Raw genomic sequence first — 18435 nt, forward strand, 5'->3', positions numbered from 1 at the left:
TTCTAGGCTGCAGGAACTGCAAGGGGAGAAGCTCTGAGTGGGAACCAACCCTTCACACACGGATGTTCTGAGCTCCAGGGCCACAGGGAAACCCCAGCTTCCTGCGTTGGATTGTGCTTCCCTGCAGCCTTCACCACAGGCTTAGTTTTGCTTTTATTCTGGGAGGCAGCAAAAGTTATACTCAGAGACTGATCCTGTTTTTGCCAACAATTTATTTAGCACAGGTTCCTTGTGGGAATTATAACAATTTCACAATCCAATAGCATACAGGATAGTATATCTTAATAAACCAAATAAAGAACACACTCCAAACAAATGACAGATTAATCACACGATTGTTCCAGGAAAGAGGAGGTGAAGGAATAATGTCCATATAATATGAGGTGTGCCTTTTTATATGAAGAAGTACTCTGGAGACTCAGTGACAAACCAAAGAGCTGATTTCCAAGTGTGGACACAAAAGTAAAAGTGCCTGTTGCTGGAGCACTTGCTGCTAGGGAACCAAGACGCCAGCTGCTGGGAAGATTGTCACTTCTGAGAGTGCTCCAAGGTTTAATACCACAATTCACGAGAATCGGCCCTGGCGACAGGTAGGAGCAAATGCCTCAAGGGGCAGTTTTTAGGTTATGAAAGAGTTGCCTTACCCAAACCGAAACTCTCAAATAGTCCCTCACTCTCCGTATTTGTAGTCGAAATGTCCCCTTGCCATAGTTGCTTCTCCACAGGTTCTTATCAATAAGCCCCACAGCAGGTTCCATCAGCAGCTGGGCTGCTGACTGCTTATCAACAACAGATGTAGAATAAGGACATCCTGGCCCGACTTCATACTTATATCAAAGCAACAAGTAGATTTGAAATCATATTAGACCAATGCACAACACAGGCCTACCCGTGGACAGAACCTGGGCGGAGGCTGCGAGTAGCGCAAGCAGAAACGGGTAACACCAGAAGCAGAGATCTGGACACTGGGGGCCCAGCTGAGTGGTCAGGAAGCTCGGTCGGGCCTTGCGGGCTGAGTAGGAGCCCGCCCAGAGGAGGCGCCCGGGCGGGCGAGGCCTAAAGAGGCTTGGCTGCGGCAGAAGTGGGCGTGGCAGGGCGAGGGGGACTGAAGGGGGAAAGAGGACTCCGAGTTCTCCCCGCAGGGAGGTGGGGGTGGCTCAGTCCCAGGCCTGCCAACCACTGGAGGTGGGACCCTGGGTTCGAGGCCGCCCGCCCCTGACCAGTTCTGTGGTTCAGGCAGGTCCCGACCTCTCCGGCCTCAGTTTCCCTCCCGCGTGAATCAAGGGGCATCTTCACGGATCCAGACCTGGTGAGTCCCGGACAGGGAGACGTGGGGGAGGCAACTCGAGCTGCCCGGGTGGGGTCTCCCCTCTTCCTCAGCAGGGTTGGGAGACGAGATCACCCCGGGGAGCGGCCGCAGCCCAGCCCGCCGGCCACCCTCCTGGGCTTCGGCGCGCTGGGCGGCGCGGAGGTGAGAGAGGGCCCGGCGGGCTCCGGGAGGAGGCGGCCTCCAGGAAGGCGTGGCTCGCGGGGACGTGGCAGGACATCCCCTTTGCGCTGACGGGGAAACCGAGAGAGCAGCCGCCGGCGAGTTCTCGATGTGGAGACTCCTGTTTCAGGGTCCACCGCGGTGGCCACTGGCTAGTGGGTCCTGCGGCCCCAGCCCACTGCTCCTCCAACAAAAGAATCCGGAAAAATGCGGTGCGCATCGGCCTCCCACCGAGTGTGCTATCTGGACCTCGCAAGCTTGCGAGGGGTTGGGGGCAACACCCTTCCCCAGGCACACGGCAGAGGAGAGGGCACAGATCCGCGGGCTCCTGACCCTCTCTCTGCCTGCGCCCCAGTGCTGGGCCCAGGACAGAGATGAGGCCAGTCCTCCAGCAAACACCTGTGATCTCCTCCCCACCCGCGGACCCCCATCCGAGGTCCCTGCTTATTTCTCTCACAGATAGCCCTTATCGACCGTTTTTTCCGTTATTTATTATTTAATTAACTTTAAATCCATTTATTATTTTTTATTTTTGTCTGTTTGCATTGTGTTTTCCCCGCAAGAATGTAGGCTCCAGAAAGGAGGAACTTTGTTTTGTTAACTGTTGTAATCCCAGTTACTTCAACAAATACTTCCTGAGGGCGTCCCCGAGCCCTGCAGGGGGCTGGATATTGGGGATACACAGGGAGCAAAGCCAGGTCGGCCCCTAGACATTCTGGGGCTGGAGACAGCGCTGCAAACACAAAGGAAATCATTGTGGGATGAAGGAAATGAAAACAAATGAGGAGACAGCTGGTTGGGGCATCTTGGACCAGGCCACCTTGGCGATCAGGTGCCCCTTCATACAGTGAGCAGGGCAGGCCTCTCAGATTAGGTGATTTAAATTAAAGCCTACAGATAAACTGTGTGACAATGCTAGAAGGGAAAAAATTAGAAGCTATGAGGGCACTTGACTCTGACCTAGCCTCAGGGGGCAAGGAGCTAAGGTCTGAATAGTGAAGGTCAAGACAGTAGGACCCAGCCCCTTAAATTGCTCCTAGGAGCCTGGTGTGGGTGGGTAGAGAATTACTGGGCCAGGGAAGTCTTCCTGGAGGAGATGGTGGTTTTACTGGGCCCCAAAGGCTAAGAGTTCTCATTCTTTAGGATGAGTTGACTGGATTTGAGAATTATTTTGCAGGTGCACTGGGGTCACGTGGTCGAAGTGTTGAGCTCTGTGGCCAGACAAGAGAGGCTCCTGCCCCCACCTAGCAAGCTCTGCTGGTAAGTGGGTCATTGCCAAGACTTGCCCCCAGCAGGTGAGGGAATCAGGAGAACAAGTTCTGCTTCTCACTGGCCATGTGACCTTGTGCAGTTCACCTTCACTGCTCTAAGCCTTGATTTTCCATGAGTCAGGAGGGTCATGGAAACCTTGGAGGTTTGACCTCAGGGTTGGCACTAAGAGGCCCCAGATTAAGGGATAGTTTAAGCACAAAGGATTCTATGGGCTCGGGGTCCTGAAATGCTCAGCTGGGGCCTGTTTCTGGATTTTAAAAAGCCGTATCAAAGCCCTGCCATACCTCCTGGCCTGATACAATCACATTATTCTTCTCTCTGAGTCCTCTGATGTCCAGTGCTTTGCATGATACACTGAAAGAAAAGGCAAGGGAGATAGGCTCATTCCACTAATGAAGACACTGAGAGCCTCAAGGCACACAGCAAATCAGTAGAGGCCACAGGGTTGGAGCTAGGCCTCCTCCAGAGCCAATATTTTTTTCCCCACAGGGACACGGGGGCTTCCTCCCTCTCTGATTCGCGGTCACCTCTCTTGCCTCATAATTCATGTGGGAGCCATGAAGCTGAATGAGAGAAGTGTGGCCCACTATGCATTGAGCAACTCCCCAGCAGACCACATGGGCTTCCTGCGCACTTGGGGAGGCCCAGGGACTCCACCCACCCCCAGTGGCACTGGCCGAAGATGCTGGTTTGTCCTCAAGGGCAATCTGCTGTTCTCCTTCGAGAGTCGAGAGAGCCGGGCCCCACTGGGCCTGGTGGTGCTGGAGGGCTGCACGGTCGAGTTGGCTGAGGCTCCTGTGCCTGAGGAATTTGCCTTTGCCATCTGTTTCGATGCCCCTGGTGTGCGCCCACACCTGCTTGCAGCTGATGGGCCGGCAGCCCAGGAAGCCTGGGTGAAGGCACTGTCCCGGGCAAGTTTTGGCTACATGCGCCTGGTGGTGTGTGAGCTGGAGAGCCAATTGCGTGATGCCCGCCAGAGCCTGGCGTTGCATCGCCACTCATCCTGGAAGGCCATTCCCAGCCGCTGTAAGCCCCAGGCTCCTGACCACTTGTCTCGGGGCCTGGAGAACGGTTACTCCCTCTCCAGGGATTGCAGCTCTGTAGGTTTGGCGGAAGAAGGGGGCAGCAGGCCAGCAGGGTCGGGCCTGGCTGAATGTGAGCTACAGGGCCCTACCAACCTCCTCCTAGGCAGGGGGCAGAGCCCTGTGTCCCCTGAGACCTCTTGCTTCTCTACCCTGCACGACTGGTACGGCCAGGAGATCCTGAAGCTAAGGCAGGGGTGGCTACAGAGGGCTCGGGGGAGCCACCCAGAATGTGAGGAACAGGATAGGCCCTGAGCCTGGGCCCTTACCGTTCTGCCCTTGTCCTGCTGGTCAGGACGCCAGGGCAATTCTTTTTCAGGAGTTTGATGTTCCAAAGTTGCTTTTCAAATTTTTTTTTGAGGGGGGTGTTTCTCTCCTTCCTGCTTTTTAGGCCTTCTCCAGGTTCTGGATATACCTTTGTGCCTGGAGGGGACTGAGGAATCATAACTTCCAACCCCTTTACTTCCTGAGGCCCAGAGAGGAAAGGTGGCTTGCTCAGCAGTCACAGAGTGAGGCCCAAGTTTCCTGACACAGTGCTGGACCGTTCCTCACTCAGGGGATATTAGTGAAATGGAGGAAGTGGGGAATAATATGACACGGCCACAGGCCACCCTGCCTTTGATCTACACACCAGACTCAGCCAGTTTCCAACCTGGGGAGTCTTGCGTGCATTTAGGTAACAGAAGCTGGCTTTGGGGACTGACATAACAGAGAAAGTGGATTTATTATATCATGTGGGTTTCTGGGGCTCAGCTCTTCCTGAGTGCTGGGAAGATTGGGCATGGAATCCCCACTCTACAGTCTGGGAAGGGCCCTTTGGAGGGAGAGGACTTTGGCCAATACAGAGGGGTTTATTCTGCTCAGAGAGTGTTAGGGCCCCATCCTTTCCCTCTCCCTGGCTGTCCTGTCAACAGATGGTGCTGGACATAGACCCAGGATAGGCTGGTAGCTTTTATGTCAGCAGAAATCCTTCCTGAACTCAGTCCACAGCAGTCAGCTCCTGGATCTGCCAAGTGGGAAGCTGAATAAAAGGTGGGCAGGCAGTGTGGCTCCCCAGGAAAGCCTATTTGTTGTTTCTCAGTCCTGGACATTCTGGGAGCTTGGGCATAGGATTCCTGGTACCCCATGATAAATTCTCTCCCCTGGGCTTTCTGCTCTTGAAACCACTTGGGAACTCATTTAAGGTCCTGCTTGTCACCTAATGTGTACCTGCCAAGACCTTCTCATTGCTACTCTCACCAGCAGGCCAGGTGTTTTCTTTTTCCGTTGTTCTGGGAGGTAAAGTGGCTGGCTCCATAGAGCCAGAGGCCAGACTGGCTTGATGCCCTAGGAGCATGGTGGCAGTGTGGGTGGGTGGCAGATGCAGAGAACGCCTCCCCGCCCCCTCCCCGGATACATACAATCTGCCCCGTCTTAGCCTCTCTCTCCCTTACTGGGGTCTCTGGCAGCCTGACCAACGCACAACTAGGCCAGGAGGCTGCCGCTCAGAGCCTTAAAGCCCTGTGGCTGAGATGCTGGCCCAGGGTCCAGGACCCACTCCTGTCCGGCTTGTTTTGAGGAAGAAGGGCTGCCTTCCCAGCTCTGTAGAGGAGCTCCACAGCCCACTGCACCTTGTTTTATACAGATACTCCAGATATTCCATGCTTTTGCCTTTCTTATTGTTACAGTATTTTTTTGTACGATTAAAACACTAAGTTTTTTTATTACTCATTTCGGTTACTCAAGTTTATTTCAACGATCACTTGAGAGCTGCTCTGCCAAGCCCTGGCTGTCCTGGGTGGGGAAAAATGAAAGAAATATGAAGGCTTCACACGGACGACCGTAGCCGATGGTCCTGCCCACTGGGCCCGGAATGAGAGAGAAGGCGTCGTCCTCGTGACGTCACGGAGGCCCGTGACAAATGCCTCCTTCCCACGGCAACAAGAACTAGGCGAACTGCGCGAGTGTGAGGCTGGACCTCGCGTTTGATCCCGAAAGCCTCGCGAGGCTTGGGGCGGCGTTCTTCCCGAGGGCGTCACCAGGGCTAGACGCTGGGTGCCGGGTGCCGGGGGTAGGGGCGGAGCTGGGAGATGGCGCTCAGAGCGGCTCGCTGGCTGGCCTTGGCACCCGTCCGATCCGGGGCTCTTCGGAGCGGACCGAGCTTGAAGAAAGATGGCGATCTCTCTGCTGGACGGGGCGACTCAGGTCGGAGCCTGGTACCGTCGAGGTCAGTCATCGTTACTCGCAGCGGCGCCATTTTGCCCAAACCAGTGAAAGTGAGTGTCTTCCTGGAGGCGGGGTGAAGGGGCCGAGGCCAATCATGGTGGGGACTGTGTGCGGGTCGACGTTGATTGATAGGAATAGTGGCGAATCATAACGACCGTCTTAGGAAGCCGGCTCTAGGACAGTTTTGCGTTAATACGCTGCTAATTTTGACAGGTGGGAGGAAATGCTCGGGTTAGATCCGGATGTTGAGTTGGGTGTATGGAGACTGAAGATAGGGGGCAAGAACTGAGAAAGACAGCGTTTTGCACTAGTTTATCGTGAGCGCGGTGCCTAGATCTCTGGAGCACGAAGACTCAGAATTATGCATCCAGTATAGACAAGTCATGTAACCTCTGCCCTGTCTACCTCAGAGATCTTGGGATGAAATAACGACTTATGGGAGGACTTTGTCAATGAAGTGTACTTGAGATGGGCTTTATTTTTTATGAGTTTTGACCTAGTACTTAAATCATGTGATTTGCAGTCCTGAGGTATTCAGGGGATTATTACAATCACTCTTTTACAAATAGAGAATCAGAGGCCAGAGTGGTGAAGCCAGTGTCCAAAGCTAGCAGCTGAGTTAGGTCCTGGAATCCAGGTTTCCTGCTGGTACAACCTCCACCAGATCCTGTTTTTTCCACCACTGAATGCTTTCACATGTCCTTAGTACCCTTGGGGTTTTCTAAGTAAAACGGAAATCGTCCTTTATACCAAACAAGTTTGCTTTTTGACTCCAGGAGTGGGAATTACAAAATAAAAATTCTTAAAAGCTAGTCTAGCTTATGCGAGCTCGCAGACAAGTGAGTTCTGGGTTTTTTCAGAGCAAGAAGCAGGAAGGTGCAGGGTCCATGTTGGGGAAGAACATGCCTTATAAAAAGGCATAGCTGAAAAAAAGTTGTGGGTTTTTTTTGAAACTCCATAGGAAAATACAAGAGAAAATGTTGAGATTTCACTGAAACTCCCCAGTCCATCTAAATAGCTAGTCTTGCAGTGTGAAGACTATGCTCACTTTTCAGAATATACCTGTTTCTAAAATTTAATGTGGCAAAGTCAAATTTCTGTCACCAGGGAACCTATTAAAGAACTGTGTAGAATATCCTTTTGCTGTACATCTTTTTGTAATCCATTTCCATGTATTTAGTGTCTGTAAGTAGAGCTGAACTTTATTTCCACAGTCCAGTCCTCTTAGTACTTTCTCACCTATTTGTAGGTATCTGCAAGTAATTACCAGGTTGTACCTGAATTTTTTGATGTCTAGAGTGCCTTATACTTTTCTTTCTGGAATCCACTTTGATGGTTCTAAAGTCACTTTATCTATTTTTCTTGCTCTGAATTTTCCCAAGGACTTTAAAACCAAGTTGTTTATGATGGGTCTGGGGTCTATAGGAGGGAATGACCCTGAGAGGGCCAGGCCGTCTGCAGTCCTGCCACAGTGGGCTCTGGAGCTCACAGCCACTGCTCTGACCCTCTGCAGATGTCCTTTGGCCTTCTCCGTGTGTTCTCCATCGTGATCCCCTTTCTCTACGTCGGGACTCTTATTAGCAAGAACTTTGCTGCTCTACTTGAAGAGCATGACATTTTTGTTCCAGAGGACGATGACGACGACGACTAACAGGTAAGACTTGCTATTCCCTTGTGTGGACCAGGAGCAGGAAGGGGGTTGGAGCGTCTGAACTGTGATGCAGTTTGGCCTGGTAGCAAGCACCATCTGGACACTCGAAGTGGAAGTACAGACCTTCAATGAATTGACTCCCTTGGTGGCTAATATTATTGTGCCTTTTCTGTTGGACGAGGGCAACTGTCTTTACTGACTTAAAATTCACTGGGATCTCTTCCAGCTACACTGCATTCCAGCCAGCCTTTTCATTTGCTCTGTGTACTCTTTCTCCATCCCCGAATTTTCTCGACAATTTAATATGCCTTGCACACCCACCTCAGACAGCTTCATTTCGGTGCTCCACATTGAAATGCACAAACTGCAGATCCTCACCAGACAGCCTGTACATGGGCACCAAGGCCTGGTCAGCAGTGCCCATGAGCCCTGCCCCCCGTGCCTGACACATTCAGCTTTCTTGTGTTGACTTGTGCTGTGTGACTGCATTACTGTCATCGATAAGGTCACTCCTGATTCCTTAGTCTGGCATTCAAGGCTTGCCATGATCTGGTCACACCTGTTATTCCAGCCTTTTCCATGTTCCCAACCACACACCTATGCCCAGTACTCACCATTTCTTGAGTTGCCCAGGCTCTCACTCCCAGGCATTGGCTCCCTGTTCCTCCCCCTGGGAAGGCTGTGTCCCACTGCTGTCTTATTTCCATCGATTCTTTAATGTAGTCTTCCCACATTCCTCCATTTGAAAGTGACCACTCATTCCTCTGACTGACCAGTACCTCTTTTGTGACACTCAGTATTATGTCCTTAAACATATATATACACCCCAGACTCTATTAGGTTGACCTGCTTGCTGGCAGGGAACATGCTTTTTCTACCTTTGGGCCCCCAGTGCCTGGTCTGGGGTGCATGCTCAGTAAACATATGATCAAACGTACTCAAAACTGCCTGTCTCCTGTTTGGTAGAACCACGCTGTGGAATTCTCAGTATGTGGATAAAGGCCTGCTCTGTTGTCCAATTCACAGCTGTTTTCCTTTCTTCAGGTCATGGAGAAGTAAATGGGGAAGCCCTGAGTTAGGAAATGGTGATGCTCGCAGCCTCTCCTCCTTGCCTGTCAGCAGAAGGGCCCCGGGAAGGCCCTCAGCCTCCTAACTCCAGTGAAGCCTCCCGCATGGTTCATGACCACAGCCCAGATTCCCAGGCTCTGGGAGGTTCCGAGATGTGCTGTCCAATGAGCACCAAGCAAATGATGAATAAACATAATACACTTCAGCTATGTATGACTGATGGCCGCAGTTCCTCAGTGTGAGTAGGCTCTGGTTCAGGGGTGTCCAAACGTTTTTTGTTTTTTTTTTATTGGGGAAGGGGAACAGGACTTTATTGGGGAACAGTGTGCACTTTCAGGACTTTTCTCCAAGTCAAGTTGTTGTTCTTTTCAGTCTTAGTTGTGGAGGGCGCAGCTCAGCTCCAGGTCCAGTTGCCGTTGCTAGTTTCAGGGGGCATAGCCCACCATCCCTTGCGGAAGTCGAACCGGCAACCTTGTGGTTGAGAGGACATACTCCAACCAACTAAGCCATCTGGGAGCTCAGCGGCAGCTCAGCTCAAGGTGCCATGTTCAATTTTAGTTGCAGGGGGCACAGCCCACCATCCCTTGCGGGAGTCGAACCAGCAACCTTGTGGTTGAGAGCCCATACTCCAACCAACTGAGCCATCTGGGAGCTCAGCTCAAGGTGCCATGTTCAATTTTCAGTTGCAGGGGGCAGAGCCCACCACCCCTTGCGGGACTCGAGGAATTGAACTGGCAACCTTGTGGTTGAGAGCCCACTAGCCCATGTGGGAATCGAACCGGCAGCCTTCGGAGTTAGGAGCACGGAGCTCTAACCGCCTGAGCCACCGGGCCGGCCCCCAAACGTTTTTTAGCGTTTTTCACCAAGGGCCATATGCGGTAAAATACACGAACAGCCGGGCCACTCACTCGAGGTGAAGTACGTATTGCCTCACCTGGTTTATTTAAGTAAACTAAATATATTTTTGGAATTTGCTGCTGGCCAATTAACAATGGCTCATGGGCCACAGTTGGTCCGTGGGCGGCAGTTTGGACACCCCTGCTCTAGCTGTTACCCTTTCTTTCTTGTCTGTGTTGTCCTTTCTCCAGTAGGCCTTTGATTTACTACCTGGGATCTCCAGGCCTCCTATGGACCCATAATTATTGGGCCTGCGACCTATTTTCATTATTAACAAAAGCTTCACAGGAACTGCCTGTGGCGCTTTTTCCTCAGTAAAGCTGCACAGGCTAACCAAACCCTCAAGCTTTTTTTGTGCTGAGTAACACGGGCTAATTGTCACATGCCAATCATAAGAGCTTTGATTGTTCATTTAAAACTACTTGAAAATATGATTATTAGAATGGGTCTGTCACTTGGGTTCCTTAGGTGAAAAGATAAAGGGGTTGTTGGTACTGAAAAATTGGGGAATGCTCAGGGTGACTGAACCCCTTTCTCCAGCAGTTACACTGTCCAGGGAAGGAACAGAGAAGACTAACATCCAAAGCAGAGGTCAGTTCTTTAACCTGGGTCAACATTTATTCTGTCACTTTAGAGCTACAGCCATTTGCAAAAACAGCTGGAATGTTTCTGTTCTGTGTGCTGTGAACAGCTGTGTCCCTAGCAGGGAGCCTAAGTGAGTAGGAAATGAATTTCATTGTAAGGACCCTGTGTTTATTGCAGATAGAGGGGCGAGGCCTCTGAGCAGCCATTTTCTTCAAAATCCAGGGAAAGATAGCCCAGCTTGTCAGCTTTACTTCTGTGCCTTAGCGCTGCTCTGACCCCCTCCAACAGCAAGAGCCGGCTAATTCTGCTAATCTGGGCTATGACACTCTGCCATCCAATCCCGGAGGCTGTAGAAACACAGCTAAATTAACGAAGTCATCTAGCCTCAGACTTAGTATGACAGTTTCAGAACAGATGGCCTCATCGTTCCTGTTTACTAACATGCGAGGCTCTGAGAAAAGAGAATCCAATCTAATTTACAGGAAACACCACACTTCAGGAAAAGGGAAAGAACAGGTGGTGTGTATACCCCTGCCCCACTTGTTCACGCAAAAAGTGAGAGAGACTGCAGAAACAGAGCTTCCCATTGCTTCAATGGGATCCTGTCATGAAGTGATCATCATACATTGAGTTTATTTGTGCTCTAAAGGATTTAAATATCAACATGCACCTTTCCACTGAGTGACTTCATGGGTCATGGCCAACATAGAACTTGGACAGGAAATCCTTTGGCCTAGGCGCTTCTGTTTCATGGAAGAACCGCATAATATGTGTCCGCTGCTTCCACACGTTAATCGTCTCCTCCAGTTCCATCTTTCCCTGCACAAGTGAAGGGAGAGGTTGTCAGTCAAAGTGGTTGAGTGCAAGGGCACGACACTGAAGGCCAGGATGCTATTCTCCACACTGGCACTGACTCGAGTGCCCGTGGGGAAGGAAGGTACTCAGTCTAGACCACAGTTTCTCATCTGGAAAAGGAGGTGGTTGGACTAAATGATCTCTGAGGCCTTTCAAATAGTCTTTAACGCTGGCTAACTGGCCTAAGAGGAGAGACCTACAGGTCCATAGGCCGCTCCCCATGCTGCCTCACCTGACTGGCTTAACTTGTATTTCTGCTTCACATTTCTTCCAGGTCATTTACTGGTCCATGCTACAGCTCCCACTGATGTCAGTGTGACTCACTAGGGAGACAGAATCAGGGCCAGGATTTGACTCCATTTACACAGGACTCGGCCAACTGGCCGCCAGGGGAAGCACTGACTTCTAGGGATGAGGTTCAAGACGAGTTCAAACTTTCCTCTCTGTATCTTTTTTTAGTTATAAAATGCAAGCCCCAGTGAATTTTCTCTTGAACAATCTTACAGTCGATTTAACCAGGAGATAACCTCCAAGTTCAACTGTTCCTTTGAGACACTAAGCACCAGTTGCTGGCCCAGTAGTTGCTTTTCAAACTTGGAGACAAAAACATTCATATGGGAAGACTGAAAAGCTCTGGACAAGCGGACTGCTCTTCTGAGTCGCTCCGGGAGGGGGAGTTACCTTGATGACCAGAAGATCAACCACCCTGGGGTCTGTGACGTGGGCGTTCTTCAAAAACATCTCTCGGACTTTATCCCGTCCCTGTTTCACAGAGATGTCTAGCTGGAATAAGTTCACTAAAGAGAAAACATGATTCAGGGTAGAAATGATATGGTTAAGACACGTTTTTAAGAAATTGAGTCAATGGATATTCATTGAACCCTTAGAGGTTGCCCGTTCACTCCACTCACCCAAGGTGAGACTGATCCCTAAGCGAGGTGCTTGAGGATGTGAAGAAGTATGAGACATGGCAGCTGCCCTCGAGGAGCTTCCATTTTGTTGGGGAGACTAGACCACTGCACTTGAAGGGCAGGATAGCATCGTTCAAGGGTAAGAACCCGAGTTCAAACCCCAGCTCTCATTTCTCAGCCGTATGATGCTGTGTACATTGCTTCCCTCTGCCTGAGTGCATGTATCAAGTACGAGGGAAACGAGGGTCCTAATAGCGGATGTAACTCCAGAGCTGTCATGAGGATTCTGAGACAACGCGAGATCCTCAGAACAGTGCCTGGCGTGCTCTCAATAAATGTTAGGTTATTATATGGAACATTTGGCAAAAGATGATGGGTCAAAAGTAAGGTAAAATGATGGGGTATAGGTTTGTGCACCACACAAACTTGGAGTTGAGGGAGACTGCTGAGGGTTTGTGCAGGGAGGGAAGGCTTCAATCCAGCAAGCAACTCCCACCACATTAGGTTACTGGGGGAAGGGGAGAGGAGTTGATGCCGCACCTGTTCTCCCGGTCTTCAATTCTAATCGGAGGGACTGCCATCCATGAATTCAAACAAAATCACAGTATTTAGCAACCCCTGATTAAGTAAGTGCCTAAAATAGTGGCGCAGACTCTGACTGGGGACTTCAGATGAGGCATATGATGTCCTTTGAAAATGCGGGTTTAGTCATCTGTAACCCCATCCGCTGGCGGTTAGCCTCCAGTGGGTTTGCTGGTGACAGCAAGGGCAGGAACGTGGCCTGGTGTGGTAGGTGGGATACGGATAGAGAAGGGGCACAGCAGGCTGAGGGGACAGCAGAAACAAGGCTCTCAGGCTAGCGTGAGCATTGTGATGGGGGAAGGAGACCATGTTCTCCTTTGCTGAGGATGCCTTGTGTTGTCGCTCCTGCGACATGTCCATTCTGGTCTACAGAAGGATCTGAAAACCACTATGGGCTGAGTCAGTGACTGCATATATCAACAATAAGTCTGTAACTATTCTCAGAACTTACTGACAGATAGCAGATAGCAACATAAAGCTTCTGCTGAGGGAAATACCACAGCATGCTGCAGAGAGCAATGTTTCGGATCCAACCATGGAAGACACAGTAGCAGAAACCGAACAGGAGAAAGTGCATCCCAACTTTATAGGTAATCACTCAGTAGAAGGGACTCAATAACCAGCAGCAACAGCCTCTCACAGGGAGCCGATTATACACATCTCTCCCCAAATCTGCCTTCACTTTGGTAGCTTAAAATGAACATGGGAAACGGTAAACATAAATCTAGGTTTCCCTCCAGAGAGTTGGTCAAACACTAGTATCATATTAGGAGTTTTAGAAAACAGCACGCAAAGGGATAAGACGAAGAGATACAAAAACAAATGCAAACTAATATGGATCCTGGAATGAAGCGTCTACTGCTTCAGGGGAGTCAGGCCTAGAGCACTGTGGGGGATTGCCTCAAGTCCACCACTGGCCCCTGGCCAACTCTGGCCTGGGATCCAGGTTGTTTACTGTTTCAAAATTTACAATTGGTGTTCTTTTAAGGAAAGAAATAGGAGGGATCTTCCCCTGCCCTTTCCTGCTTGTTTGTGTCAGATTCCTGCCCAACCTTGGGAGAAGAAAACAAGGAGCCTCCAGGCACTAGGGGAGCTGGTGCCCATCCTTCCCAGTCCTCAGGACCTCCTGAACCACACTCCAGGGCACTGGGTGCATGCAGCTTAGGAAACTGTCACACGTACAAATGCAAAGTTCTGCTTACAATGTCAGATCCCTGAATGGCCATCCTCCCAGGTTAAGAAGACCCCTTGTTTCTAGAGACAAATGCCATAGCTTTATCCTAGGGTCCTTCCATCATAACCCCCTGAACACATCCCTCTACCAGTGAGAAAGGCAGTGGGAAGGCAAACAGGAACAGTCTAAGCTATAGCCTGCTGAATGCTCCTTGGTCTAAATTAGTGGTTCTCAGCCCAGTGGTGATTTTGTCACCTATCCCCACATAGACCATCTGGCAATGTCCAGAGGCATTTTGGGTTGTCACAGTTAGAGGGAAGAGTGCTACTGGCATCTAGTGGGTAGAGCCCAGGGATATTGCTAACATCCTACAATGCACAATATAGCCCCACACACAACAAAGAATTATCCAGCACAAATGTTGCTATTAAGAAACGAGTAAATCAATTCCAACTGTTCCCTACCTGAGTCCTCCCAGCAACAAGAAAGGGTTCTGGTCACTCACAGAAGTCTTTTGCTAGGCAAACATTGTTTTGAAACATCTGAATTTTGAACACACTACACACACTAGCTACTGTCACTCCCCACGCCTATTCACCAATCCCCTGGAGGCGTTTGAATTTGCAGGCCCTGAACCAGTAAGTAGTTCGTTCACGCTCCCTGCATAGCAGCCCGTGGATGTACGTTCTGGTCATCAACAGTCTCTCAAAAAGTCAGCTTGAGGACAGGAATGCTGGCGCAGTCACAGTTCCTATACATCAAAGCACTGGGTTCTGCAAGGAGGCTCCTGTTAAGGTAAGCCCTGTAAGTAACAACGATGATAATAACAATAGTAGCGGCCAACATTTAATGAGTGCCTAAGTGCCAGGCCTTATCCTAAGCACTTTATATAAACCTATTTAATATGGTAACTCTCTGAAGAAGGCACTATTGTTATCCTCATTTTACAGATGAGGAAACTGAGGCACAGCAAGATGAAATAACCTGCTGAAGGTCACAGCCAGTAAGGCCCTGGAGCAGGGCCTGGAAGCAAGTTCAGTAACCAGACTCTACTGCTTTTCACACACAGGCAGGGAAAGGGCAGCCCTGACGGATGCTAGGCTGCCTCAGCATGCCTAAAAACACCTTCCCTCTCAGAGTAGTGGTGATGGTCTACATTAAAACACCTAAAACAAAAGAAAATATCCAGTGCCTGACGTTTGTACTGCCCTTGACAGTTTAGAAAGGATTTTTCCCAACCTTTCATCAGGTACACTGGGCAGCACTGGGGGATGCCAAGATAAGAAAACAAAGTCTCTGCACCCGAGAACTTATATTTTAATCCATCAGGTGTACAAATTGGTTCTCTGACATCTAAGTGATTGCAGGGGTTCTGAAGTAGTAGAGGGCAGGCCAGCTGGGGGTGGGGGGAGGGGTTCCTAAGGTAGAATATAGGGAGCAAGGCTTGGGAGACTGAAGTGGGCAGGGGAGGTCATCTCACTGCGGCGGGTTCTGGAAGAGGAACCACTGACTTACGGATGACCTTGGGAAAGTCACTTCCCTTCTCTGGTTCAGTTTCTTTTTGTGTGAGGGATGTGGGAACCAGATGATCGCTCAAGCCCTACAACCACTTTGCTTATACATACAACCTATGGAGTCTCTAAGTATATTCTGGAACGCTGGAGTTGACCCTGGCTTTCAGATCCACTCCGGGCTAGCTCTGGGCCTTGGATGTGTCACTTAGAGACTCACGGTGCCTCAGTTCCCTCCCTTATAAGTATGTCATTGACAATCCTTCCCCTCCCTCCCAGGGTTTAAGTAAGAATTAAGGGGGAATATGGGAGCCAAAGCTCCGAGGGCGCCTAGAAGCGCAGTACGGATGCTGGGCACCGCTGGTCTGACCCCGGCGTCACCGCCAGGTCGGGTCCACCAAGGCTCGGGTGACCCTCCTCCCCTGAAGCACGCGGAGTCTCCTCTGCCCAAGTTGGCGACCTCAGCTCGGCTGGGGAGAATCGGAGGCCCGCACGGCTACGACCTTGGGTGGCTGCCTCCGGGGCCCCGCGTACGCCGATGCCTCTCACCAGCGTTCGGCACCTCTCGATACCAGGCGCGGTAGAGCTCGCGCACCCTCCGCTTGGCCTCGTTCATGTCCCGGCTGAAAATGGGTTTCACCGAGGTACTGGCCGCAGCACCAACTCGGCGGAGGCCGCTCGCCGCCATCTTGCTATAGAAACTACCCCCCAACCCATGCGGCCGAAGACTGACAATCTTTTCTCATTGGCTAAGGTTGAGCGCCACGCCCCCAAGCTTCATGGGTGGGCGGGAGGATGGCTCTGGGGCTCTCTGATTGGCCAGGAGGCCTCTATCTGTGGGAGATGATCGGCTGGTGGGGGCTGCGGAAGCTCACTTGCGGAAACGAAAGCTCGCGCGGTGGACGGCCTAGCCGTTGCCGACGGCGCCGCCAGGGGGCGCTCGGGCCTCAGGCTGGCCGCTGGGTCGCTGGAGTTGACCCTCGGCCGTGGGCTGCTGCCTGGTCTCCCAGCGTCCAGCCGGCGAGTTGCCCGCGGCGCTCGTGTGGTTGCGCCCCTTGGCCCGCTGGCCTCGCGGAGCTGCCTTGGTCAACTCCCCGGGCTCGGGCCGCGGGCCCCAAGGTGACGGCTGAGGCAGATAATGGCTCCTGGGGTACCGTTGCGCCGGCCTGGCCTCTCTGCGGATTTCCTGCAACTTTTTTTTGTTTGTTTCTATAAGCCAACTCTTTCGAATCGCGGTATGGATGTGAAAGCGCTTTACTGGCCTTTGCTTCTCTGTTCTTCTCCACAGCCCGGTGAGGTCGGTTTATCTCAGCAGCTCCATTTTAGACAAAGACATGTTCATCCGAAACTCTGGATCTCTGAAAAACCACCCAGAATTTTGGAGCTGCGAAGAGCCTTAGATCGTCCATTCTGGGTATCTCTTCCCTGGCATTTTTCTTCTGAGGTTATCTCTGAACATGAAGGGGAGCCTGGAAGTGTGAAGGGAAAATAACTAACAACGACATGACAGGCGATGCACCTAGTCTTCTTAAATCTCATTGATTAGGTAGGTACTGTTAGCATCCTCATTTTACAAGTGAGGAAACAGGTGGTATCGAGGTCACTTGCTATGTTAAGTTCTCCCCCCTCCGATTCCTGCCTGAAGTTCATGGTCTTTTCTGAAAGTGCAGTTGACACGTACCTTGTGAGTGGTGGGGAAGGAGCAGGGGGGCCAGGGCTGAGCTGAGCTCTGGACTCTGGAGCCAGCATGGGGTATGGCTCTGCATCTAGCCCAGTCTTTCCCATCTTAAAGGGTTAAACATTTTGATTTTATTTTCCCTTTATTTTAAAATGTATCTGTACATTGAATGGAGTTCTATCTATCTATCTATCTATCTATATAAATGATAAAGCATGATAATAAAATGGCAACTTTTGAATCCCAGTATCCAACTTAAGAAATGGTGATATAATTAAGGTTTCTATGAAGCATACTATGTACCTGGTAACCACTGTTGTAAGTTCTCCAAGCACATACACTTGTTTAAGCCTCACAACACACCTGTGAGATAAGTGCTGTTTTACCCATCTTACAGATGAGAAAACTGAGGTACAGACTAAGTTACTTGACAGCATTAGGTTGAGACCCAGGTGGCTAGCTCCAGAGTATGTGCTCTACCACTCATAGCACTTATATCTACTTGTGTAATTCTAACCTGGTCCATACTCCTGCCTCCTCCAGGAGTAACCACTATCAGGAATTTAGTGTTTAATATTCCTTTTCATAAAAACAAACAAACAAAAAAAAACTCTAAAACAACCCACAAACTGGGAGAAAATATTTGCAAATCATATATTCCATAAGGGACCTGTATCTATATAAAAGGCTCTTGCAACGATTAAAAGAAAACAGCTAAATGAAAAATGAGCAAAGGTGAAGTAGCAGATGAGGATGTGAAGTAGTAGGAACTCTGTCTCATTCATTGCTGGTGAGAATGCAAAATCATACAGCACTTTGGAAGACAGTTTAGCAGTTTCTTACAAAACTAAACATACTCTTACCATATGAGCCAGCAATCACACTCCTTGGTGTTACCCAAATAAATCGAAAACTTGTGTCCACAGAAAATCTGCACATGGATGTTTATATTCATAATTGCCAGAACTTGGAAGCAACCAAGAAGTCCTTCAGGAGGTTAATGAATAAATTATGGTACATGCAGACAATGAGATACTCTGTGGTGCTAGAAAGAAATGAGCTATCAAGCCATTAAAAGACATGAAGGAAACTTAACTGGGTATAACCATGTGAAAGAAGCCCATCTGAAAAGACTACCTACTTTGTGATTCCAGCTATATCATGCACTGGAAAAAGGCAAAACTATGGAGACAGGAAAAGATCAGTGATTGGCAGAGACTGGGAGGAGGAAGGAATGAATAGGTTCAACACAGAGGGTTTTTAGGGCAGTGAAACCATTCTGTATGGTACCACAATGCTAGATACACGTCAGTATACACTTGTCCAAACCCATAGAGTGAACCTTAATGTAAACTATTGACTTCGGTTGACAGTGATGTATCAGTGTAGGTTCATTGATTCTAACAGATGTACCACTGTGGTGAGGGCTGTTGACAGTAGGGGAGGCTGTGTGTGTGTGTGTGTGTGTGTGTGTG

General features: G+C 50.1%; 3 protein-coding genes across 3 annotated transcripts; 2 read left to right on the forward strand and 1 right to left on the reverse strand.

Annotated features, from left to right (window-relative positions):
* Window positions 1-943: 943 nt before the first annotated feature.
* Window positions 944-5553, forward strand: PHETA2 (PH domain containing endocytic trafficking adaptor 2). The gene is made up of 3 exons (XM_019734531.2): window positions 944-1309; window positions 2667-2749; window positions 3251-5553. Exon 3 carries the CDS (start codon window positions 3319-3321, stop codon window positions 4096-4098), a length of 780 nt encoding a protein of 259 aa, XP_019590090.2. The 5' UTR covers window positions 944-1309; window positions 2667-2749; window positions 3251-3318; the 3' UTR covers window positions 4099-5553.
* A 231-nt stretch (window positions 5554-5784) lies between these two features.
* Window positions 5785-8976, forward strand: SMDT1 (single-pass membrane protein with aspartate rich tail 1). The gene is made up of 3 exons (XM_019734534.2): window positions 5785-6098; window positions 7562-7702; window positions 8744-8976. The coding sequence occupies exons 1-2, from the start codon at window positions 5913-5915 to the stop codon at window positions 7697-7699; spliced, it is 324 nt and encodes a 107-aa protein (XP_019590093.2). The 5' UTR covers window positions 5785-5912; the 3' UTR covers window positions 7700-7702; window positions 8744-8976.
* Window positions 8977-10857: 1881 nt separating this feature from the next.
* Window positions 10858-16002, reverse strand: NDUFA6 (NADH:ubiquinone oxidoreductase subunit A6). The gene is made up of 3 exons (XM_019734532.2): window positions 15832-16002; window positions 11786-11901; window positions 10858-11068 (listed from the first exon to the last, which is right to left on the reverse strand). The coding sequence occupies exons 1-3, from the start codon at window positions 15968-15970 to the stop codon at window positions 10937-10939; spliced, it is 387 nt and encodes a 128-aa protein (XP_019590091.2). The 5' UTR covers window positions 15971-16002; the 3' UTR covers window positions 10858-10936.
* Between the last annotated feature and the right edge of the window lie 2433 nt (window positions 16003-18435).

Source organism: Rhinolophus sinicus, linkage group LG02, assembly GCF_036562045.2.
Source record: "Rhinolophus sinicus isolate RSC01 linkage group LG02, ASM3656204v1, whole genome shotgun sequence".
NCBI classification, from domain to species: Eukaryota; Metazoa; Chordata; class Mammalia; order Chiroptera; family Rhinolophidae; genus Rhinolophus; species Rhinolophus sinicus.

Excerpts from the sequence above, each read along its gene's own strand:
- PHETA2 (XM_019734531.2), top strand. The coding sequence starts at position 3,319 with ATGAAGCTGAATGAGAGAAGTGTGGCCCACTATGCATTGAGCAACTCC.
- SMDT1 (XM_019734534.2), top strand. The coding sequence starts at position 5,913 with ATGGCGCTCAGAGCGGCTCGCTGGCTGGCCTTGGCACCCGTCCGATCC. Across the intron at positions 6,099-7,561 it reads TTTTGCCCAAACCAGTGAAA|ATGTCCTTTGGCCTTCTCCG; the intron begins GTGAGTGTCTTC and ends GACCCTCTGCAG.
- NDUFA6 (XM_019734532.2), bottom strand. The coding sequence starts at position 15,970 with ATGGCGGCGAGCGGCCTCCGCCGAGTTGGTGCTGCGGCCAGTACCTCG. Across the intron at positions 11,902-15,831 it reads TCGAGAGGTGCCGAACGCTG|TGAACTTATTCCAGCTAGAC; the intron begins GTGAGAGGCATC and ends TTTTCTCTTTAG. Across the intron at positions 11,069-11,785 it reads TTGATCTTCTGGTCATCAAG|GGAAAGATGGAACTGGAGGA; the intron begins GTAACTCCCCCT and ends TCACTTGTGCAG.